The sequence below is a fragment of the Larus michahellis genome, chromosome 16 (assembly GCF_964199755.1).
Source record: "Larus michahellis chromosome 16, bLarMic1.1, whole genome shotgun sequence".
Classification (NCBI taxonomy): Eukaryota; Metazoa; Chordata; class Aves; order Charadriiformes; family Laridae; genus Larus; species Larus michahellis.
The window spans coordinates 1879217-1902910 of NC_133911.1; the positions used below are offsets into that span (position 1 = coordinate 1879217).

The 23694-nt window shown below is 49.8% G+C and overlaps 1 protein-coding gene across 27 annotated transcripts in view; it reads left to right on the forward strand.

Moving 5' to 3' along the window:
* Nucleotides 1-23694, forward strand: part of EIF4G3 (eukaryotic translation initiation factor 4 gamma 3) — a 156250-nt gene that overhangs the window by 63792 nt on the left and 68764 nt on the right. For 12 of the 27 annotated variants that reach the window (XR_012583955.1, XM_074560530.1, XM_074560536.1 and 9 more), the window contains 3 exons: nucleotides 10682-10777; nucleotides 12243-12356; nucleotides 16226-16258. The exons of 1 other annotated variant lie outside the window; for it this stretch is intronic. Coding sequence is in view for 25 of the 26 variants with exons in the window: in XM_074560530.1 (XP_074416631.1) it covers nucleotides 10682-10777; nucleotides 12243-12356; nucleotides 16226-16258 (243 nt within the window). In the remaining variant the exon portion in view is untranslated. Of the gene's footprint in view, nucleotides 1-4789; nucleotides 5329-5365; nucleotides 6302-10681; nucleotides 10778-12242; nucleotides 12357-16225; nucleotides 16259-23694 lie in introns of those variants that run through there. 14 more of the 27 variants (XM_074560541.1, XM_074560544.1, XM_074560542.1 and 11 more) reach the window with 5 other exon arrangements.

Below are 23694 nucleotides of genomic sequence, written 5' to 3' on the forward strand. Positions count from 1 at the left end.
GCTCTTTGGGCAGTAGCGTGGACTGGGGCTCTCGACTGGCTGCGGGTTGTGTTCTGAGCACAGATATTCATCCCCAACGTTCATGTTCTGGTTAAATCAGGGAAAAATTTTACCGGGCGGATGAAAGACACTTTGTAAACTCAAGGGCGTCTCTGCTGAGTCGCAGGGGTCTGCAGTTTGGAATTCCTCTTTACGGATGTTGGAATTTGTCCCCCTATCACACACAGGCACGCACAAGCTCAATATTTTTGAGTACCTTTATTACGGAAAATGCTAATTCACTTAATTATGTATTGGTCATTACCAACCCCCCACCCCCCGCAGGCTGGGAGGAACGTGCTGCAGTCAAGGCAGGGACTGTCATTTCAGTCCCTGCAAGAAGCCAAGTAAATCCCGACTCGTATTTACAGATGGTATGAAATGAAAATCTACTGGGGCGTTATCCTTGCCCTTGTGCCTTCGCTGACGGCAGTTCGGAACCTGGGCAGATTCTGGGTTGATGGATTTAATAAACAAGTGTCTTTGGGAGGGGGACAGCCACCAGCAGGACACCTGGCCACCCCGGCGTCTCCAAATTACACTTGTTTAAGTATTTCACTCCGCGTCTTCAGCTGACGGCATCGGTGCGGTCTGACATTGGGCACAGGCTTATCAGCTTCAGCCCCTTATCTTTTTTTCTTTTTAAAAAAAAGCAGAAAGATTGTTCTTTCCTCCCCAAAGCGTGTGTTTTATTTACCTTTGCACCGTGTTAAGGGTCGGCCGCGTTCAGCGGTGTAGCTGCTGATAAAATAATTGCAATTATTGTGTTAAACGCGGGGGGTGAGCCTGAACTTTGGGGAGCTAGCGTGTCTGAGAGGGACGCTTTCTGTCTTGCTTTTCCTTTTCACCCTCCTCCTTTGTGACATCCCTGTGGGAATAGTAAGGCAGTGTCTCGGGCAGGAAGGAAAGGAGCGCGTCCCTTGCGTCTGGATCGTCCTCCGCACAAACCCGCATTGTCCAGGGAAGAGGAAACCACGTTTCCTTCGCTGCCTTCCCTCAATGGGAATCTGATTATTTCTGTTCAAGCAGGAAAAATGCCCGCGGTTCTGTGGTCGTCACTCGGGACTGCGTTTCCCCGTTGGGCTGGCTGCCTCCTCCCGCTCGAGTGCCTGACCCTAAATCATGCAAAGCCATAAAAAAGGGTGTTAAAAACGCAGCGGGGCAGGTAGCGATGCCCACGGTGTACCCCGAGACAAACTGCTGCAGAACTAGAGGTCACGGTGGTTGAGCCACGTTCGCAGGAGAAATAATTCCTCCTGGCTCGGGGTATTTTTATCCTTTGTAAGGCTGAGTTTAATATTTATCAACACGGGGAATTCTCCTGGAGGCTGGGCTTAGGGAAGAAGGGAGGCGTGGAAGTCGGCGTGCTTGCGAGGAGGAGGAGAAGGGAGGATGCTGATGGCAGCGCAGGTTCTTCTCTGCTTGTTCCTCTTGTCTTAGGTGGGGTGAATTCTCAGGTGAATCCCTAAAATCCACACCAGCTTTACGGGGCGAGGCACCCGGAGCTAACCGAGTATCTGGCGTTTTGAGGAAAAGGCTTTTGAAAAAAACCCCAGGTGTTTAAAGAAACGCACCAAACAGTCACGGTTCCTGTTTACTCTTCCATCCAAATCCGAACCTTGAAGCTTCCTGAGAAATCCCACGTGTGGAGACTTTGTACCGGTGTCACGAGCCGGTCCCGTCCCAGCCCCTTCGGCAGGAGCAGGGTTTTCGTGCTATAATCATGTTAAATTCCGTTTTAAAGTGGGAACGGTTAATCTGCCTAACCCGTTGAGCGTCACGGAAGAGCTGTGGTACTTGCAGCGTTGATTTTAACGGGGCTTTGAGTGTTCCGAGCAATAGGTACCGATCTACGCAGAAACCCAGAGTGTTTTCAAGTGACTGATGCATCCTACAGGGCAGCGGCACTGGCTTAGAGAGAGTCAGCAGGGTGAAACCGCCACGTATTTTTATTTTCCGGAGATGCTGTGATGAGGAGAAGCTGATTTCGGTGATGCCAGATAATTTGCAAACGAGCTGCTTAAAAAATTTGAAATTCTTGGTATACCGAAAAAACCTGCATTTTCAAACATGCAGCTGTGGATGAGGACTTATGTTTAATTTGATAGCGGGTTTGGTGATATGCAGTTCAAGTATCGTTGTACATAAGAAAAGCTGAACTACGAGCATTTAGAGGGAAATTGTCCTTATTTATTGGTTTAATCATTTTTGTGCTATTTTTAAAGCTGCAAAGCTGCGACGGTTCACAGGAGTAGTGTGGGAATATGATTTTATGCATTATTTGAGAGGGGAGAAAAGCCTGAAATGAATAAATTTAATAATTCCGGCTTCCCCATCATTGTTTGTAATATTTGCAGCTGGTTCCGTGTGTTGCAGAATGACGTTACAGATATTACAGACTTTTTTTTCCCCCCCCCGCCATACTCAAATTTAGTCGCGTTATACAAGTCATTGGAGAGAGCCGCTTCGGAGTCGCCGTGCCGCTGTTCTGCTGAGGGCAGGGCACGCCGGGGCCGGGGGGGGGGGGGGCAGAAAAAAAAAGGCGATAGATTTGAATTCTCTAGTTACTGAAATAGCAATAAAAATCGAGTTGAAAAGCAACGCCGGAGCTGAGTAATGGCGTGTTTGTGTTCAGCGCAGGAACCAACCCGAGGTGGCTGGGGCCCAGGTTTCCCGGTGCTGCGGTGACCTTGGTGCCGGTCCAGGGGCCCTTTTGGGGTGTCAGAGCGGGTCAGTCCCGCAGCACTTCTGGGAGCTGCTTTGGCACTTACTTCTCGTTCCCCGCAGGACTTTATGCAGCCCTTGGGAAGGCTGTTGGAACGACGGAGGTGTTGGGGTTTTGTTAGACGTTTGCCCCCAAGGGGGGGTGTGTTTCTAGCACAATAACGTCACCCTGAGCGCAGCTGAGCCTGGAGGGGCAGAGAGGTGCCGAGACGGTCTCGTGGGGCTGTTTCGGCTTCTCTTAGTGTTGGTTTGTGAGTGCAGGTGGAGTAAAAGATCTAATTCTTTGCTGTCTGAACTCTTCCCGCAGGGTGCTAACTCCATGTGAGGTAGCTGGATTTTGGGCATCTCCAGAGATGCCACCGTTGGGAGCTCAGTAACTTAGTTTAAGAGTATTTTATTTTGTCTGTTGCCAACATACTAATTTTAGGTCAAAAGCTGCTTCACCTCCGGTTCGGTCACCTCTGCTGCGGGTGCTGCAGCCCCGGGAGGATGGCAAGGGGGAGACAGCAAGAGCAGGAACCTCCTCATCCCTTCCCCTCGATGCTACCGGTGTTCGTAGCTCAGCACCCGGCTGGAAAAACGAGCCTTTGGTTTGCGGCGTGTCTCGGAGGCTGTAGCTGTAGGAGATTGTGGGCTGTTCTCGGATGCTCTGGCTGGAGCCGTTATCTCTGCCTTGCAACAGTACCGCTTTTCGTAGCAGATGGTAAAATAGAATCTTGCTGTAACATTCAATCTTTGGGAGTTTTAAACTTTTAAAGAGTCACTCGAAGCCAGCGGCGCTGCTGAAAGAGCACAGGAACGGGAGCAAAGAGGCGGGTTTGGGGGAAGGCAGGAGACCGGCTTCTCCCCACGCGGCGAGTCCGTGCTGATACTCACCTAACACCGAGGCCATCCAGAAACCAAGGCTTGAAGGAAAATAAAGGTGCTGGGTTTGTAGGAGGGGCGGTCCGAAGAACTGCAGCTCTGGCGTGCGCTTGCTTGCGGGGGAGTTCGTTAGGTGGAAATGAAGATACAGGTTTTAAATTATAATCCTCTTACTTTTCAAGAGCTGAATGCTGAGAGATTACGGGGTGCCGCCCGGCTGCAGTCGTTTGGGTAGCGCAGTGATGCGGTTCCAGGCGGTGGGAGGGCAGAGCAAACCCAACCCAACAAACCGGCGACGATTCGGGATCCAAAGCCGTGTCCTCGCTGGCACCATCCTTCCGCCCTCGTGAACCGAGGGGCGCTTTGTGCGGCTGCGGGGCATTTCTTCACCCGCCTCCGAAGCCAAACTCCTGCCATCCAGGGGCCAGCGTCCCAGGGAACGCCTTCTCAGGCTGTAGGAGCAGCCCCAAGGGCCGCTGCATCGTCCCGCCGTCCCCGCTGGGCTTTTCCTCCAGGAAAATAGTGCAGCAGCGGGAAGGAAAAATGAATCCTGTTGTTAAAAATAGGGATAAAAACACCCGTGCAATGATTGTGCCGATGATGAGAGCACTCTTGTCGTGCTCTCTCCTGTACCTTGCTCCGGGGGTGGCTGGATTTTGTGTCTGGGAGCTTGTATAAATAAGAATTTATAAATTTAGGGCCAGGACCCCTTGGTATGAAGTACACCGAGTGTTACTCTAAGTGCCCGCCTGCTGTGGCTTTAATCGGTATTTGCCATTTAACTGGTCAGTGAATGTCTCGGTGAAAGACCACTGTCGTGCAGAAATACGTTGACATCCAGAGGAACGTCTGTGGTTTTGTTTGGGGGGGGGGGATCTTTTGAGGGCAGGGATGGATCTTGCGACAAATTTTATCCTCGATTTCCAACCGGTGGATGTTTTTGCTATTTACTGTCTCAACAGAAAGTGATTAAAAATCTTTTGGAAAGGCCAGGCGGTGAGACTTTCAGTCAGCTTTTAGCTGGGTGTCTCCCCGGTGGTGGGTGCAGCGATCTGAATGCTCAATCGAGATAGAAACCACTACGGCAAGGTAGCGTATATTTTTTTTTTATTCACGGGTGAGCATCTCATCGGCTTTCTGTTGCGGCTGCGCAGGAAAAATGACCTTTGGGGTTACTCCAGGGTAGCCGAGCGCTGCCCGTGGCCCCACGCGCTCCGTGTTGTTGTAAAATGTTTTGCTTACGCTGCCGTGTTCCTCCCAGAGAGATGAAAGCTTTTTTTGCCGGCGTTCGGCGGAGTTTCAGCCCAGCGCCGTCGCTGCGTTGGTGTTGCTGGGAAGTTAACTGGAAGTCCCGAAGGTTTTCTCGCCCAAGGTCGCAGCGATAGCGATGGTAATAGAGCGGCGAGCTCCTGAGTCACGGTCACGTGGTGGAACTCCAAGACCGTTTCTCCTCCACGTATGTAACTTCAGTAAATATAGACCCAGCCCAACTTCTGCCCCAAATCGGGGAAGGATTCAAGAAAAAACGGCGACGGAGCTTAACCCCTTCCCGCGCCAGACGCAGCCGCGCTGCCGACGGCAGGAATCGCAGCGAGCGACCCCTTTCTGCCTGGGGATTTAAGAGTTTCGTTCCCAAAAAACCCCCAGATTTCGGCGAGCTGCGGGAGGCAGAGCTGCGTGACTCAGCTTTTTCGGAGCCCGGTGCGTGTACTTTGCCTGTTTATTCCCAGTACAGTCAGTACCCGGGGAGTCATGTTACGCAGCAGGCTCAGTGTTTATTAACCAGCCGGGGAACTGATCTAAGAATAACTTTTTTCATTTGTTTTGTTGGTAGCGCTTTTTTTATTTATTTAATTTAATTTTTTTTTTTTTTTTTGCTTAGCGCAGTCAGCAGCCCAAGGTGGAAACTGCACAGAAAACGGATAGAAAGGGGTTTTCCCGGCAAGTTGCAGGAATACACGTACCAACACACACACACACACAACTATTATCGCCTTCCCCCCATGGATGGCCACATCTGAAAGAGAAAATCACCGAGATGAAAGCTCTAAGGGAAGGAAATTGCTCTGCCTGGGAAGCGGAGCGGCTCGGCAGCCCTCCCTTCGGTTCGGCTCGGGGTGCTGGAATTATTTGAACTTCAGGGATTTCCGTGCCAGCGTTTAGACGCTTCTGAGCCGAAATTTTTATACAGGGTGATAGTCACTTCCCTGCTTTCCCCTCTGTGATAGTTTCTTTCAGGAATTTTTGCAGCATTTCCTCTCTTGATCTCTTCCTCAGTGTTTCAGCCGCGGTCCGTAAAAGCCACGTATTCCCCGCGTGACCGCATGTGATTATAATTACTTTGTGTACCTATTTAGATGCTTGGCACAGAAAAAAGTCCCTTTGACAATGCGCAATACTTTTAGTCATCTGACTTCTCTGAAAAGCAGCAGAGTGCAGTGATTTATTCTGTCAGTTGTTTTGATAGATTTTTTTCTTTTTTTTTTCTTTTTTTTAGGCTGCCGTGCACTTATATGTGAACTTTAGTACCTGTAGAAATTTACAAACCGCCTTTTTTTTTTGTTTTTAAATTTTTTTTCCCCCACCATTGTTTTTAATGCAACCTGGTTTTAACGCAACCGGTTGAGGCACACCTCCGTCTGGTTTGAAGCGCGCCGAGCGGAAGGATTTGTTCGTAAGAGCTGTGAAATGTGTTTATTTGGGTGATACTTGTTGTCTTCAGTGGGATTCATGTTGCGCTCGTTCCTCGCGGCTGCAGTTGGGAAGCCAGCGCCCGGAGCCGTCGTCTGGGTTAGAAACGGCATCGGCTGTCCAAAATTAACCTTCTTTTGATGACAGCTTAAGAGCAGAAACCCTTCGGTGGCTGCTGTTCAAGCCTTCGCGTGCTTTTTTTTCTTTGTTTATAACTTAATGTTACGCCTATTCTGATAGGGTTTAAATACTGAAGCAAATTTAATGCTAGATTGCGTCGTCTTGCGTTCACGTGTCAGCCCTGCCGGTGGCAGAAGTGACTTCTTTTATCAATGAGGTGGCTGTACTTGGCATTGTATTCAAAAATGCCCATGTTTACAGTCTTTCTGCTAAAACTCGTACTTTTTTAGGCTCAGCGGTAGCTGCCCTTCCTTTCTTTCCAATTTCCTTTTGCTTGATTGATTAAAAGAAAGCCCTGGCCGTTCTGGAGGTGGGTGAGGACTTTGGGGTTAGCGCGGAGGTTCTCTCCGACTTAGGCTTTGTTCTATTGCGTGCAGGTTAAGCCTGAGGAAAACTTGTTTCCCTGGGCCTGAAGAAAGGGAAGAACAGCAGGTATTTTCCTCTCTTTTCATAAAATCATAGAATGTGTTGGGTCGGAAGGGACCTCTAAAGGCCATCTCGTCCCACCCCCCTGCAGTCAGCAGAGACATCTTCAACTAGATCAGGTTGCTCAGAGCCTCATCCAGCCTGGCCTTGGATGTCTCCAGGGATGGGGCCTCCCCCACCTCTCTGGGCAACCTGTTCCAAGAACTTCTTCCTAATGTCTCATCTAAACCTGCCCTGCTCTAGTTTAAACCATTGCCCCTCGTCCTATGGCTCCATGCCCTTGCAAACAGCCCCTCCCCAGCTTTCCTGTAGGCCCCCTTCAGGGACTGGAAGGGGCTCTAAGGTCTCCCTGGAGCCTTCTCTTCTCCAGGCTGAACCCTCCCAACTCTCTCAGCCTGTCCCCATAGCAGAGGGGCTCCAGCCCTCTGATCATCTTCATGGCCCTCCTCTGGCCCCACTCCAACAGGTCCATGTCCTTCTTGTGCTGAGGGCTCCAGAGCTGGACGCAGTGCTCCATTTTTGCGGAGATGCTGTGGGAGCAGGGGTTCAGACCGTTGGGGGTGAGGTTTCTTCTCTTGAGGTGCAGAGCAGGAGGCACAAGGAGCTGGTGGCCAACTGGTCCATACCCATACACGTGTGAGTCTTCATAACGTTTCCCAACGCTTGCTGCTGGCTGGAAGGACACGAAGAGTCGCGTCGGGACCCTTTGCGAGGTACGAGCACTGACGCAGAAAGCCGCCGGTCCTCCAAGAGGAGAAACCCCAATCTCACGTTGGGCAGGTAGATCCCAGGCGCAGAAAGTCAGCAGCAAGATACAACAAATGCGGGACAACTTCTCTAGGTTGGGGGCGAGAAGATAACCAGAGCTTCCCCGCGTCTCCTTAGCGCTTGATTATTCTACGCCGTGCTGCGATCGCTCATTGCCGTGGTGTCGTTACCGCCGCGAGAGATGGTACATACTGTTTGTTACACAGCACTGACACGAACAGCTCAAGCAGAATCACACTTGTCAAATAAAAGGGGAAAATACTCGATGCTGCATCTGACATCTCAATAAAACTGGAAGACTTCTGGCAAATGGGTTGTTAACACGAATTAGAGGTTTTCCCAGTGGTAAGAAGGGAGGGAAGCTCTGGCTGGAGAGAGGATTAGACCAAATGAGCTCCCGGAGAGGAGGGACAGGGAAAAACCTGCCCTGCTTTACCTGCTGGGGGCTGCTGCTTCCGTAGGAGGAGCTGATTAAAGCATTTAATTGCTCTTGAACCAGAGTCTTCGCTGCTGTATCGATATAAACTACTACAGAACAACGTTCTTGAGCTAAATGTTCTACCAAGCGTGCTTTGGCGTCCTCAGTCATAGCAAAGATCTGGTGATACGCTTGGAGACGTACGTTTTTATTGTCTCTTTGACCCATAAAACAGTGCGAAAATTGGGTAGAAAATGACAGCATGTCCTGCCTAGGTGGCGTGTGTAGTAGGAACTCTGTCCTTGGGTGTATGTCTGTGTATTCGTCTTGGAGTTTTGCTCTTTAATGAGCAGTCTGAGCGTGGAGGAATTGGCGTTGCAGCAGTAGGTGTTTGGGTTGGGATGATTTTGGGGCTATGCCCTTCATCAGGCCCTTCATCCCCTGCCACCACATTTGGCTTTGGCTTGTTCTTTCGGAGACCGGAAAATTCTTTGGCGTGATTGTCTCTGAACTCTACTTTGTATTACATATTTACCTTGTATTACATTTTGATCAGCAGGAGGTGAGGCGGGGATTTTATGTTTGGGGATGAAAAAGAAAAAAAAACCAAAGAAAAAAAAAACAAACAAAAAACGGAGTAACGCAGAGCCCCCAGCTATCCCCTGGACGCTCTGCAGGGCACAGGCCGCTGGTCGGTGTCTGCGGGGGCCCTCGGGGGATCCTTTCAGCAACCAGATGCACTGCGTGCTCTTCCAAAATGAGACGTTCTTGCTCCAAACCCATCCCACCTTTGCTCATGTCGAAAGGGCTGGAGAGGCCGAGCTGCAGGAAGGGGCTGTAGGACTCGGCCTGGGAGGGGAGAAGTAAAAACGTGCTTTACCCAATGGCATAGTATTACATCTGCTTTATTTTTTTAAAAAAACCCTCTTCTTAAATTGCTTTCTTTCCCTTAAAAGCGTACCACCTTCATCTTGTAGCTTTCTGGTTGACTCTCCCTTGAAGGCCAGAACGTGGCTGTTTATACTCGGCGTCCTTTGGTAATTCGGACTCGGAAGTTTTTCAGGCTTCAGGACTGCGTTTCTTTCTAGAAAAAGCACGTTTTGTGTTGTTCCTGCACCACTCCTTGAGCTATTTGCCTGAAACACAGCTTCAGGCTTTATGCTGGGTCACCTCTTTGACAGCTGAAGTTTTATAAGTTTCTTTTTTTCTCTCTTTAATACAAGCAGGTTTGGCCTACCAACTATAACTTAGTTTGATTGTTTAAAAACTTAATTATCCAAATCAAATATGGCACAGTCCAAATTGGAGATACTCTGAAACGTGCCGGAGGGCTGGTGCAGTGAAACATCTTCTCTCCGTGCCGCGTTACGGAGGGAAGCGGTTCCCTTCGTTCCTTAGACCTGCGCTTGAATTGAGATGCGAGGGCCATGAAATTCAGCGACGAGAAGGGATTCCGCGGCAAGGCTTGCCGTGTGAATACATCGTCATTCTGTGCCCAGAGAGGTGTCGCAATGTTTTTAAGCCTATCCACTCCCATCGTCCGTAAAGTTGAGCCCAAAGACCTTCTCCCGGAGGAGCCCCGAGACCCGATGAGCTCCTTTTATTCATCGGGTAAACCTGGTGGGACGTAGCCAGGAGGTTAGGAGGGACGGTGATGGTCATGAATAATGCCAATTGCCATTAGTAATGCCCGTGTCCTGGCACCACGAGGGGTAGGCAGTGAAGGGGGAAGAGCCGAGGAGCTGGAGAAGCGGCTTGTGATGGGGTCGTGCGGGAGCTGCAAGGGCAGCACACAGGGTTTGGGCTAATTCCTCTTGAAAGCGAAGGCTGTTGCAGGGTGGTGGCTGGGTTTTGTGCCATTGCAAGAATAAACTATTTTCAAAAGGTACATTATTCTTCTGTTAAAGAAAAAAAAAACAAAAAGGAAAAAGGTGCTCTGAGAAGTTATTTCTAAATGCCTCATTAAAACGCGTAACGGGCAATAACTCTACAGCTCCGGTTTATTGTTACTTTGGGCAAATAATGTGGGGGAGAACATCTGGTGGTGTAAATTGTTATAGCCCGTGGAAATCAATGGAACCAGGAAAAATTTACACAACCCAGCCTTACATCTGTCGCGATTCCCGGCCGTTTCCTTGTGTTGAAAACGCTTGGAAGCAGCAGTGCCTTGTATTAAAAGCATTTGAACTTCTTCCTTGTCGCTTGTCTTACTTTGGTGGATTTATCGACAGCACCTACGGCTCCGGCTTTCCTTGGAAGTGGGTTCAGAGGAGGCTTTCGGAAAGTATGGGGCCGGGGGTTCGGACGGCACAGGGTATCGGTGGCACGGTGTTGTGACAACGTGCCTCTTCGCTGTGTTTTCCGCCGCGGCACCTGAGGAGCGTAGGGTTGTGTCGATAAATTGGTTGGGTCCTTGGTGGAGAAGGCTTTCTCCATCGCAGTCACCTATGTCATCCTTATCTCGGCTTTAATCGGGATTCCATCCGAGAACGTGTTCAGTTCCTAGCTTTTGGGATGAATGGTTTGATACACTCTTTTTTTTTATTATATACTTTTCTTGTTCCCCGGCAGGCTCCTTACCCCTCAGGACAGAATGCAGCTCCAACCACGTTGGTGTACCCTCAAGCCCCTCAAACAATGAACACGCAGCCTCAGACCCGCTCGCCGGTAAGGGAGCCCCCGTTTGCATTATCTTCTGTTCGTTCTTCCTCGTTCGTGTGTTTCTGTGTGTACGTGTGTGTCCGTAGCCCTTGGCCGGTTCTCTGGAAAGTGTGTTTTACTGAACTGGAAGCACGTTCCAAATGGCAAATCTTGATTGCATTTTTTCAGACGTTGTCCTGGTAGGCTCATTTTCCTTCTAAAGTGGCTCATCAGAAAAGAAGCGATGGAGGGATTCTCATCTACGTTCAAGTAACATGATTTATTTTAGCACAGTTGCTTTCAGGTTCACTTCATTTTAGAGTTCAGATTCATTACCAGAATCTTTTTCTTCTTTTTTTCTTTCTTTTTTTTTTTTTTTTTCCTTTTTCTTTTTTTCTCTCTTTTTAAGGAAGTATTTGGTAAAGTGATAGACCAAAGCTCAGCAAAGCGATCCCTTGCAGCAGCGCTCGGTCTCCGGTGGCCTCTGGGCCTTCCTTCCCCCCCCCAGTGCCACTCCGTCAGTTCCAACCAGTTACTGCCGAGCGCCCCGTAGGTGCTCACGCGTTTAACGTAGAGCTTCTGTGTACCCACATCTTTTTGTGGTAAGCCCCCTTTTCATCCAACTTTAGGTTTGATGGTCCTCGGTAATCTTTTCCTTGTTTTGTTTTTTTTTTGTTTTTTTTTTTTTTTGGGGGGGTGTGTGTGTGTTGTAATACCGCTCTGCTGTTGTAGGACTTTGGTTCCCCAAACCAGGCTCTTTTTGGGGAATCTCTGCTCGTAGCACAGCTCCGCAGGGTGCTAGGAGACTCCTCCTAGGGCATCAGATGCTTACCCACCTTCCGGAGACGTGCTGGCTCACCATCAGGATGTCTCGAGCCTCAGTTAGCCGAGGCAGCGGCGATCCCTGTGCCTCTTAAATCCGCATCTGCGTCGTAAGGCTTTCAGGTTAGCTGTAAACCACCGCGCCCTTCCCAGCGCTCTTCTCTTTCTGGAGTAAGATAAGGCTGCTGAAGCGCGGCAACTCCAACCTCCGAGACAGAAGCCTCCTGTCTGTCCACAGGAGAGGTGTGTATATGGAGATATAGATATATACGGGGTCAGCCTTCCCCCCTGTGCAGCCGCACGGATGCGCTTGCCCCGCTTCTGGAGGTTTCGCCTCCAGGGGACTCACAGGAGGGTTAATTCTGAGGCGCGTTCACCTCTGCGTTGATAAACGAGCCAATTAACGCCAGCTCTGATGAAGTTTCCGGGCTGCGGACAGCTGCGCGTTCGTAACCGGATCCCCCCACCGTCCCCCCCCCTCCATCCCATTCTGATCAGTAACGCGGGATACTGATGGTAAAAAAAAACAAAACAACCAACCCTCTTTTCTCAGTAAGTATAATCATCTTTCTCTTTAATTGTTGAAAAGCGCCAATAAGTATTTCTGCGGTTAGAACTGGAGCAAAAACCTGACTGAAGAGCTGCATCTCTAAACCAGTTTTTTTGACAGCCCAGCAGAACAGTGCCAATACATTGCACAGACAACTGGAAGAGGAGGAAGGTTTTGGAACAGAGTCCGGTTTACAGGTCCCTGGCTGGAAGAGGCTGGATAAAATACTGCATTGTAAGCAATATAACAAACTGTACTCCTTCTTGCAGGCAATTGTGCCCGTGGCACTGTTTCTTTTTTTTATTTCTTCCTTTCTTTCTTTATATATATATATATTTTTTTTTATGACCACACCTTGGGTTTCTTTTTTTTGGGGGGGTTGGTTTGTTTTTTTTTTTGGTTTTGGTTTTTTTTGTTGGCTGATCTACAGAAATGCACTGATTTTGCTTCTTTGCTAAAAGCATGAGCTACCGTGGCAGTTTCTGCCAGGGGAAGGGGCAAGGCAAGGCGCGGAGTTGAGCTGCAGTCGGGAGGGTCCGACCTGGGCTAGGACAGAGAGCAGGGCCACCATGGGTTTGCCGCTCGACAGAAAATGCCTGCAGGAAAATTCGGCCAGAAAATGCTAAATTGTAGGGTTTTGGCCCCCTTAATTGAGGAGGTATCGAGGAATAATTTGTCTGCGGTTGTCAGCCATTTTTCTGTTCGTTTTTTTTTTTGTTTGTTTGTTTGTTTTTCTTTTTTAAACTCTCCTGTGTGCGGATTTTGCCATCGCTCTGCTAGTGACCATTCCCACCCCGTTACTAAAAGCGCACCCATAACATCTCATTCCGCCTCCCCACCCCAAAACAAATGCAAGACTGGCCGGGCCCCCGACTACTCTTGCATTTCGTTCTGGACTTGATTTCCATTTATTTTGATTTATTTTTTTTAAATTTATTTTTTAACTTGTCTTTTTTTTTTTTTTTTCTTTTTTTTTCTTTTTTCTCGGTGGAGTGGGGAGGGCGCGGAGGGGCCGAGGGTGGCGGCAGGCCGTCTCTGCCGTCCCCGCCTGGGGTGGGTAGGTCGATAGGCTGTGGCACTAACGAGGTTGATCCTCGCCCCGCTTCCTCGAGCAGCCGGAGCATCCTCCATCCCGTTTCTGCATCCAAGGGCCATTGGAATTTGCAGAATTGAGGCTTTTCTGTCCCTCCCGGGACAGCCTTTGCAATCCAACTGGCTTCATGTTTGCTCCCCGTTAGCGCCGTAACGTCACTCCGATAGCGGAGAATTCCAAAGCGCAGCTCCAGCTGGGGGAAGGAAACCAAAATCGGAGTCATTCGGCACCACTGGGAATTCTCCGTTAGCTCTTGCCCGTGCCCGCCCCCAGCGCCAGGTGATTTTTAATACAAACTCTCCAATTCTAGGAGGTCTGTCAAAAAAAAAATTAAAAAAAAAAAATAAATAAATCTGTGATGGGAGAGGCCGTTTGAGCGATCCAGAACGGTTATTTTTCGGAGAGGCCGGAGGTGCCGGCTCAGCATCGGCGGGTGGAGAGTGTGCCCCGCACAAAGCAGAGCGCGGGGCCGCGGAGGGTACGGGGGTTGGGGGGGGGCAGAAATGTCGGACCCGGGTTTCGTAAAGAAATTTTCCTTTCTATCTCCAAATTCATCGGACAGAGATAAAAAAAAAACCAAACCAACCAAACCCAAAGCGTCTGTTTTTAATCCGAGCCAGCAGTGACTACAGTTTGTTCTGTTGCTTACAGCTACTACGAGGAATAAATCCTATCGACCTGAATTATTTTAAAAAAAAAAAAAAAAAAAAAATTAAAAAAAAACCAATAGCCAGTGGTGACCAGCGCAAAATAGATTAGGGTGTTTTTCACTAACATTGAGGTTTTGTTTTATTTCTTTTTTTTTTTTTTTTTTTTTTTTTTCCTTTTTCTCCTTCCTCGTAACGCATACTGCTTTTCACCATGGGATACACTTTATCTTCTGGAGATGTAAGCTTCCAGCTCTTGTTTTAAACACAGCGAGAACCAACCTTTTCTGTGGAGCAGTGATAAGAGAGGTACTTCGGCCCTCAAATCAGGCGGCGCGAGGTTTTTGCGCCCCATCGTTCTCTTTTTGAGTCGTCTTTTTTTTGTCGTTGGTGCACGACAGGGAACGTGTAGCCCTGCCGCAAAGCCCTGTGTCAGCCCCGCCAGGGTGAGCTTGGTTCCCTTTTCTCGAAGGCGAGAGATTTGAGCTGTTTTTGAGGAGTTCTTCCGGAGAAACGCAGGACTTGAAGAGCGTTCGCCTCCCGAGACTCATCCCGGTGCCCGTCCCTCGTCGCTGTAGGAGCCACCGTCCCCTCCGCCCCCGGCCTGGGGAGGACGCTGGGACTCCGGGTGCTGCTCTCCTCCCGTTGAGGGCAAAATAGACATTTTAGCTCTTTGCTCTTACGGCACGATCGTGCTTTCTCTTTTTTTTCTTTAATCTAAGGCTCAGGGAAAATTTTCAAGGGTGGGAAAACTCTATTTGGTGCATGAGCGCAGGTCGTTCTTTACAAACTCTTGTGCTAGAAAATAGTCCGCGTGTGCGTATTTTCTCCTTTCTGAAGGGTTTTGTGACTTTTCATCCGAGTGTCAGGATGAGGTGAAGGCAGATGGAATATATAAACACCGGTATTAGTAGGCTACTTCTTGGAAATCTTAAATATAGGCGATTAAATTGTTTATAAAGGAGAAAATCAGCTGGGCCAGGGAATATTTATGCTTTGCTTCTCGTGTTTGATGGCACTGAAACAGGAAACAGCTGGGAGGTGGGGCTGTAAGTGAGCCCCAGCCCACTTTTTCTTAGTGGAAAAAAAACCTCTTATTTAAGAAAATCAATAATTAGTGGCCAGTTTTGATCGCTCTTCTCGGGCAGAAGGTGAACCCTAGCGAGTCCCTGTAGTAGGACTTGGCGGAGGCGGGCTGCGCTTCGGCACGTGCCGTGAGTTACTCGGCCGTCACAACTAGCCACAGGTAGAGATCTAATTTCATTTGCTCTCTTTAATTATTGGAGTTATTATCAATCGATTTCTCTGCTCTCACCGTGGAGCTCTGGTTACACTGAGCATTAAGGGTTTAAAGACCTAACTCAGCTTCTGGAAGAGGCTGCCTTCTCATCTTTATTTCTATTTTCCATTTCTTGCATTCATTTTTATTTCTATTTTAACAACCGGTTACTTATTGGGAAATGCTTTGAATGTTTAAAATTCTGATTCCTTTCCTCCGGGCGTAACCCCAGTGGGTGGGATGTGACTGGATAACCCGAGCTCGGGGCTGGGAACCGGCACCTCCTGTCCCCTCGGCCGAGCTCCGCCGCTGCTGCCTCCGGCTCCGGGGGACAGGAGGGTTAACCCGGCTCCTCCGCTGCCAGCCGGGGTGCGGGGTGGGGAGGGGACACAAATCCTAAGGAGGGTTATAGTGTGATTACTATAGGGGGGAAAAAAAAAAAGAAAAAAAAAGACAAAATAGCTGAAAACAAACTTGCACTGTGTGTCCGTGCGGAGAATGGCTGGTGTTTGCCTCGCGGGGCTCCCCCGGCCCCCGCCGGCGCTCGCGGTGCCAGCGGGCTCCTTCCTCCGCTCCCACCAGATGTTTGGAACGGCTCTGAGTCCAGCCGCTTTACCCATTTACCTCCACCTTAAACAGTTTAAAATCTCCGCTGCTGCTTGTTTTAAGTTGGGGGTTGGTTTGTTGTTTTTTTTTTTGTTGTTGTTGTTGTCGTTGTTGTTGTTTTTTCCCCCAGGCAGGATAAGGAATGCCTGCGTTCATACGCTAGAGCGCCTTTAAAATAACTGGCCGCTTTGGCTGTTTTATCCCCCAGCTCTCGAGCAGCGCGCTTCCCCCGTAAGCGATGTTCACTCCTTGTACCTCAGTACCTGTCTGTCCCTGTCCTGCAGCAAAGCTTTCAACTGTTTTGTGGTTTGTTTTTCTTTTTTTTTTTCTTTTTTTTCTTTTTTTTTCTTTTTTTTTTTTTTTTTTTTAATTTCCTCGTGGGTTTATTTTGCATAGAGTGTGACATTTTGGTTCCGTTGTGGTGTTTCTGACTCTTTGTGCCTTTCCTTTTGTGTTTGTTTCTCCCGCCTTTCCTCAGTTTGCAGCGGGGCCTCGACCTGCCCATCACCAGGTACAGTACCCTGCCCCTTCGTTATCATCCTAAACTAATTGGCTGGGGGTGGCGGGTGGTTGGAGGTGCTTCACCCACTAACTCGGAACGTAGGCTGGCTTCGAAACCAGCCCGGTTAGTAGATAAGTAGCACGTGCATAACCCCGCTAACAAGCTGCCTGCGACGCAGGGTAACCCTTTTAATTGTGGATTGGTGTCACTGCGCTCATTAACCACCCCCCCTAACGCCTTTGCCATAGGAAAGCAGAACCGGTAGAGATCATGGCCAGGTATTTGTGAGATCTGCTTGCCGTTTCGAGTCGCTAGGAACTTGGCGGAATGTTTCCCAAACTAGCCGGTGGGTTAAGTTTCCTGAGCTGAAGACGTCAACGAGAACCGGGCATTCGCATCCCTGAGAAAATCCAACTTTCCAAACTCAGAGCAAGGCAAATTCTTTCCGATTCATGCGTTTCTTGCGCGATACGCCTGGTTATCTGTTACCATTGCATTGCTTCATCTTGGTTTCACTCACCCTGTGAAAGCTAAACGTTCAGGAGTCTTTGCAGTATTCCCCTTGCATGACTTGGACTTTGTAAGGAACCGCTTAATTAAGACGGATGAAAATTAGGAATCGCTCTGGCTCATGGAATTCACAGGCAGCACTTACTGGGGTGGCAGAAATCCCCAGCGGGACCTCTTCAGCGCCGGGACGGGCGCACGGGTCCCTTCTGTCCTGGTCCAGGTGTCCGAAGTTGTCTTTTCTGTCAACTCTACGTTCATCTTTGCCAAATCCTTTTTCCCCTGGGGATCGATTTTGCTGCTTCTTGTAGCTTTTGCAGGGCCAGAGGCGGCTCTGATGGGTGGAAAAGAGGAAGAGAGTCACGGCAAGCGCGGGAAAGCTCTCCCAGATTCCGTTGTGTCTGCCTTACTCTTCCTTCTCCTGGCTTGGAAGGAACAGGTTGTTTCCACCAAGTTTACAGGAAAAAAACGTCCCATTAACTCCAGTGATGCCAGGACAGGGGCTTAAGTCGGGGAAGGTTTGTTTCAGGGGAATTACTTTTGCTCTCACTTCGCTCCCATTAGCCTGGGCAGTTTAATACCGTAGGGATGAGGACGTTTGGGAAAGCGCTGTCTCGGGAGAGCAGGTAAGTGTGTGAAGGGGGCCCAGGCACACAAAAAAGCTGATAATCTTTGTTCCTTCCACCTCAGAGCGCAGCGTGGAGGCAGGTGTCCTGCCAGAGCAGGACCAAAAAAAAAACAAAAAAAGGGCTTAAAAGGTAGAATGAGGCATTTGCGCTTGTTTGCTCGCAGGCAGGTGTCACGGGAGGGAGAGAGAGACGGTTCCTGTGCGTGGCAGGGGGCTGCGGTGAGCGGCGACGGTGGAAGGAACGTTTGCGGGATGACTGGGCAACGCGGGGAACGACGGAATTAGGATCTTGTTTAGATGCTTCCGCTCTCGACCTTAACTTCAGGTCTGTGTTTGTGTTAGGGGATGCCGAAAATGCATCGCTGTTCAGAAACACGTTAGTTCTTTCATAGGTCGTTACTAAGGCAAATGCTATATTCAGCGTGAGCCATTTAATAGTCTCATAGAAATTATTGAGCTCGCTGCGGGCAGGTTTTGGACCACGAGCCTCGAGGCAGCACAGCCTCGGAGGAAAGGATTTCGGTCTCGGTGGCTTTACTGGTACGGCCCTGCCACCAGCGGGTCTGACCTTCGTTTAAAACTGTCTTTTGGGCCCAGTTACGACCCTGCCTGCGGGGTAAAACTTGTAATTTCCCTATTTCACTGCACATTTAACTTGTGTTGCAGTTAGATTTTTGACTCCGTCACAGTGGGAGTCTGCTTATGATTATCTGCGAGAAGCCGCCACCGTTAGGAAAACATCGCGGGCTTTATTCCCAGTTAACATCCGTCACGCGCTGGATCAGGACGGGCGCGGAGGAGCCCGGGCTGCAGATGAGCTGTCGATTTCTTTTAATCCAAAAGTCTCTGCCCACGGGGCGGATTGGGGATGGGGAGGGGGATTTTGGCCACCGACCCGTGAGGAGGAGGGTCACAGTTGTTGAAGCAAACTCACCCCAAACCCCAGGCTTGAAGGATTCTCGAGACCAATATAAATGGTTATTTTCCCGTGGGAAACCTTTAAGATGCCGCAGTAGTTCAACTGTGTAACACCAGCAGCAGGCTTTGAGATTTTGTAACCTAAAAAGTACTAAATAAGTAAATGGACTTAATATTTCTGCCAACAGCGTAACCTGCTCTTCTGCGGCCCCGCCGTGAGGTTGGCCACGATTCCCCTGCCCGTCCCAGGGTGATTTTATTGACGTGTGCCTCGTGTTGATTCTGTGTCTCCCTCAGTCAAATAATGGATTGTTCTTTAATGTTATTTCCTGTAATTATTAGATCGCTGAGGTACTCAAATTAGCATGATTGAAGCACCTGAAGTTGACCGGCGACTTCTATAAAGAATTTTTTTCGGCTGGGGATGCCTGGTGGCTGGTGGTCAGTTGATGCTACAGAAAGCGTCGTCAAACCCTGTATAAAAGAAAATAGTGGGATGAGATTTAGGATGCCGATAGTGGTCGAAGTCAAATGAAAATAGCTGCAGTGGTTCTGATTAAAAGTGGTTCTGATTAAAATCCTCGATGGCGGTAACACGCTGCCCGAGAAACCGCTGAAACGTCTCACTCTACAGGAGAAAGAAAATGGGCCCTACAAAGTCTTTTGTGGCAGTATTTTTAAATAGACTGTCAACTTGTGTTTTTTTCTCAAAATCGTAGAATCGTTTGGGTTGGAAGAGACCTTTAAAACCATCACGGATCCCAGCCGTTAACCCAGCGCCGCCAAGTCACCACTAAACCCTGTTCCTTTAGCGGATGCGGCTGCTGCTCTCGCCCTTTCTGTCCTCTCTAAGTTGAGCTCTTGAGTCACTTCGTTGCTTCTGATCCTCATGAAGCACAATCGAAAATTGCAGCTTTCTTCCAATCCCAAGTCCAAAATGTAGAATAACCTTTAATTTAAGAAGTGACTTCAGGAGCATATGGGTTATTTTAAAAAGGATGCTCAAGAAGAGGCCAGTGTAATTAACAACAGAAATAAGAACAAGTACGAACTGAAATATCATCGTTCCCTTCCTGACTTATAATTGTGCTTGAGATGAGTTTACTGGTCATGGCAGACTCATTTAGTTCGAGGTTACTGGTGTAGTTTGTGCCAGTTTTAGCTTGGGGTTACTTGGGTTCTTTTGGGTGCAGCTTCTCCGACAGGAAGCTGGGCCGGGCACTCCTCTTACAAAACCTTGGGATCTGGAGAGGTGGGAATTTGTGGTGGCCTTCTATGATGTTGCCACAGTATTGGTAGATAAGGGGAGAGCAACCGAAGTCATCTACCTGGTCTTATGCAAAGTGTTCGACACTGTCCCGCATGACATTCTGGTCTCTAAATTGGAAAAGCATGGATTTGATGGATGGACCACTCGGTGGATAAGGAACTGGCTGGATGGCCGCACTCAAAGGGTTGCGGTCAATGGCTCGATGTCCACATGGAAACCGGTGACGAGTGGCGCTCCTCAGGGGTCAGTACTGGGACCAGTGCTGTTTAACATCTTTGTCGGTGACACGGACGGTGAGATCGAGTGCACCCTCAGCACGTTTGCCGACAACACCGAGCTGTGTGGCACAGTCGACACGCTGGAGAGAAGGGATGCCATCCAGAGGGACCTGGACAGGCTGCAGAGGTGGGTCTGTGCGAACCTCATGAAGTTCAGCCAGGTTGAGTGCAAGGTCCTGCACCTGGGCCATGGCAATCCCAAGCACAAATACAGGTTGGGCGGAAAATGGCCTGAGAGCAGCCCTGAGGAGAAGGACTCGGGGGTGCTGGTGGACGAGAAGCTCAACATGAGCCATCAATGTGCGCTGGCAGCCCAGAAAGCCAACCGCATCCGGGGCTGCATCAAAAGAAGCGTGGCCAGCAGGGCGAGGGAGGGGATTCTGCCCCTCTGCTCTGCTCTGGTGAGACCCCCCCTGGAGCACTGCGTCCAGCTGTGGAGTCCTCAGCACAAGAAGGACATGGACCTGTTGGAGCAGGGCCAGGGGAGGGCCATGAAGATGCTCAGAGGGCTGGAGCCCCTCTGATGTGGGGACAGACTGAGAGAGTTGGGGGGGTTCAGCCTGGAGAAGAGGGAGGGAGACCTCCCAGTCCCTGAAGGGTGCCCACAGGAAGGATGGGGAGGGACTCTGGATCAGGGAGTGTTACGATAGGACACGGGGTAACGGCCTCAAGTTGAGAGAGGGGAGATTTAGATGAGATGTGAGAAAGAAATTCTTGGCTGTGAGGGGGGTGAGCCCCTGGGCCAGGTTGCCCAGAGAAGCTGTGGCTGCCCCATCCCTGGAGGGGTTCAAGGCCAGGTTGGCCGGGGCTTGGAGCAACCTGGGCTGGTGGGAGGTGTCCCTGCCCAGGGCAGGGGGTGGCACTGGATGATCTTTAAAGTTCCTTCCAACCCCAACCATTCTGTGATTCTGTAATGTACTCCCTGACTCAAGACAAACCAGTTTGTAGCTTTTTGGAACACCTTGAGTTTAGAAGGCAGTGGGAAACAGCTGCCGTAATCATTTCTTGGTCTTCATCCATGACCGTGGAAAGGAGCTACCAGTTTTAAATCCCATGGTTGACACAAAAGGGGGTTTTTCCTCCCCATTTTATGAATTAGTAAATAATAAAATCAGGAACGTCTGAGGCAGGGGGAAAACAAGTCTCGTGTTGTGCCCCAGGGGCTGCGCTGGGTCACTGGTGGTGGCCACTGGGGCAGCAAGATGGGGACCCGCGGGCTCTGCTGCAGCTCCTGCTGCTGGCACCGGGGCTGTCCCGTCTCTGGGCTGCAGCTCCTCGCCCAGCCCCAGGGCCTGCCTTTGGGTTTGAACATCGAATATAAGGTGCCAACTTTCATTTTCGATTAAACGTGGTTCCCGCTGTATTGCCTGGGCAGACACCTCCTCCTCCAGGGCAGGGCTAGGGCATCCCACCAGCCTCCTTGGTGGGACCCAAATGACTCAAAATTAATAACAGGGCTGTCTTGGAGTATGAAAAGCTTAATTAAAGCAGAGAGCTTGGGGGGGTGATTTGATAGAGTTGATGGCAACGTGCTGAACTTCCCTTTTGCTTCTGTTCACCGCAACCTTCTGCAGGACTTTGTGGCCCCATCGCAACGGCCAGCCTTGATCCGATCTAGGAGAAAACCAGTTGGATGCCTGTGTGCGCTGTGTTCGACGGGCAAAGCTTAGCGTGGATGGGTTTCCAGTGCTCTTACCACGAGTTTATTTTTCAGTGAAGCTTTTGGAGCACGGAGGGCAGCGCTCCACAGACGTTTCACTGGAGGCGATGGCGTAGAAATACACAGTAAATAGAAAATCAATTAAAATGCAGTGGCGGTTCCTCGGGAGGAGGTTGGTGCTCTCTTTGATCATTGATTTTTTTTCTACATGACAGCCCCTCACCTGGCTGGCCTTCAGCAGACTTCTGACACGGGGTCATGCGGGAAGAAAATTATTCAGGCGAAGACGAGGGTTAATAAAAGGCTATTGGGGCGTGTGTATACCAGGAGTGACTGAGAAGTAAATGTCAGGGTCGTGCTGAGAGGGGCAGGCGGGGGGGTCAGTAGTGGATTTCCTTCATATTAGTCTTAATTACTCTGGCACAAATAGCAGGTATGTGTCTGCAGCAAATTAATGAGCGCAGAGCTGGAAGACGCGGCCAGCGTAAGGATGCTGCGCGAGGAGGACCGGCCGGCAGGCGTCGTCCAGCATTGCAGGGTGCAGGCCCTTACACTCCAGGGCCAAGGAGAAGGTTTTATTCCGTAAAGTGGGATCTCCTCAGCTGAAGCCACCTGCGCAATGACATCTGTAGAGAAACCACTAAAGTTATTTCCAGCTGAGATAAGGAGTTGTTAGTGCCGTGCTGGGAAGTACTGGGGAAGCCCTGTCTGGAGGGCTGTGTGCGTGTGCGCGATTCTGCTTTTGGATTTTTCCGGAGAGATTTCCTTGAGCGGGAGGATGACGGGCTGCTGAGATGACGGGAGCTTACGAAACGAGCAGGCTGGAAGAGCTGAGCTCGAGGCAGCCGATAAAAGCGATGTCGCAGAGGGGTTTAGTTGTGTTTCCTGTGAGTATATTGGAGGAGCAACCTGAGGAAGGAAGAAGTTCAAGACCACGTTGCCCAGTAGCACTGACTCTAAGATGATCCAAGAAATCCCTCCCTGACAGACACGGGATGGGACCGTGCCTTGAGGACCACGGCTCAGGTCCTCGCTGGGTGCTGAACAACTGGGTAGCTTATTTCACACTAATTGGACCATCAGTAGACACGGCAGGACTTAATGTTAATTTTTGAAGGACGTAGTCCGGGGGGGTTGGTGTAATGGAGGGTTTCTATCAGAAGCCGTCCCGTGGCCCAGGTACCTTCGTTCTGGTCCTGAGTGGGTGCTGTTTGTGCTCCGCTCCAAATCCCACGCTTGTTAGAAGAAGCAGAGACCAAAATATCCCAGATTTTAATCTCCTGGTATTCTCCCATGGGACATCATTAGCGTTACATGAAGACGTTGTCTGTGCAGGCATCTGTTTGACCTTCAAGGCAAATTTTTTAGCCAATCAAGTCAGAATAGTGAAACATCTCTAAGAATGACTTTAAATGTTGCTGGCTTAGTGTTGGAGGGACGGGAACAAGGGTGGAGCATAAACCAGTTTGCCAGCCCCATGGTACTTGTTCTGAACAGCAAAACCCACATAGAAATCAGATGCTACCCGGTGGTGATGATGATGATACCCAATGTCCTTGGGAATTTCAGTGTTACTTCCAGGAAGCGGAGTAGCTAAAAGTAATTCAGACTTTGCAGAGAGATCTCTGGTTGGCACTGCCAAAAGCTCCTCACGGTCTCGTTGCTTGGAACGATGGATCTGCTTTTCTTCTTGCTGAGTCCCTCTTCCTTTTAGTAATGAAATCCTCCTCCTTTTTCCTGCATCTCCGGATCTGAGCTACCTCTGCGATGGTGCGGGCGGTATTAGAGTGTTTGTGAGAGGGTGAGTTTTTCAACCCAGCGTTTCCTCCTCCGAGGTCCTCCTTTTGCTGTAGAAGAGCTTGGCACTACCCTGGTGGCGTTTAATGCTTGATGGAAGAGCAAACCTGTGGAGCACACCGCAGAGCGCTCTGTCCTTCCCCCGGCTCCAGCAGCAAAGAGCCGGCTCCCGTTTCCTGAAATGGAGCTTCGTGGCAGCGACAGGAGTGAAGGCTCTCCATAAACGAGGAGTTTTTCCTCGGTGGTTTCGGTGGTGTTATTGGCAGGTTTCGTAGGCGCGGCACAAACTTGAGGAGCAGGTTCGCGTCTGTGGCTCGCACCGGTGGAGGACTCCCTTCTCTTGCCGTGAAGGCTTTTCCGGGCTGCCCCGTGGATGTAGATACTGTC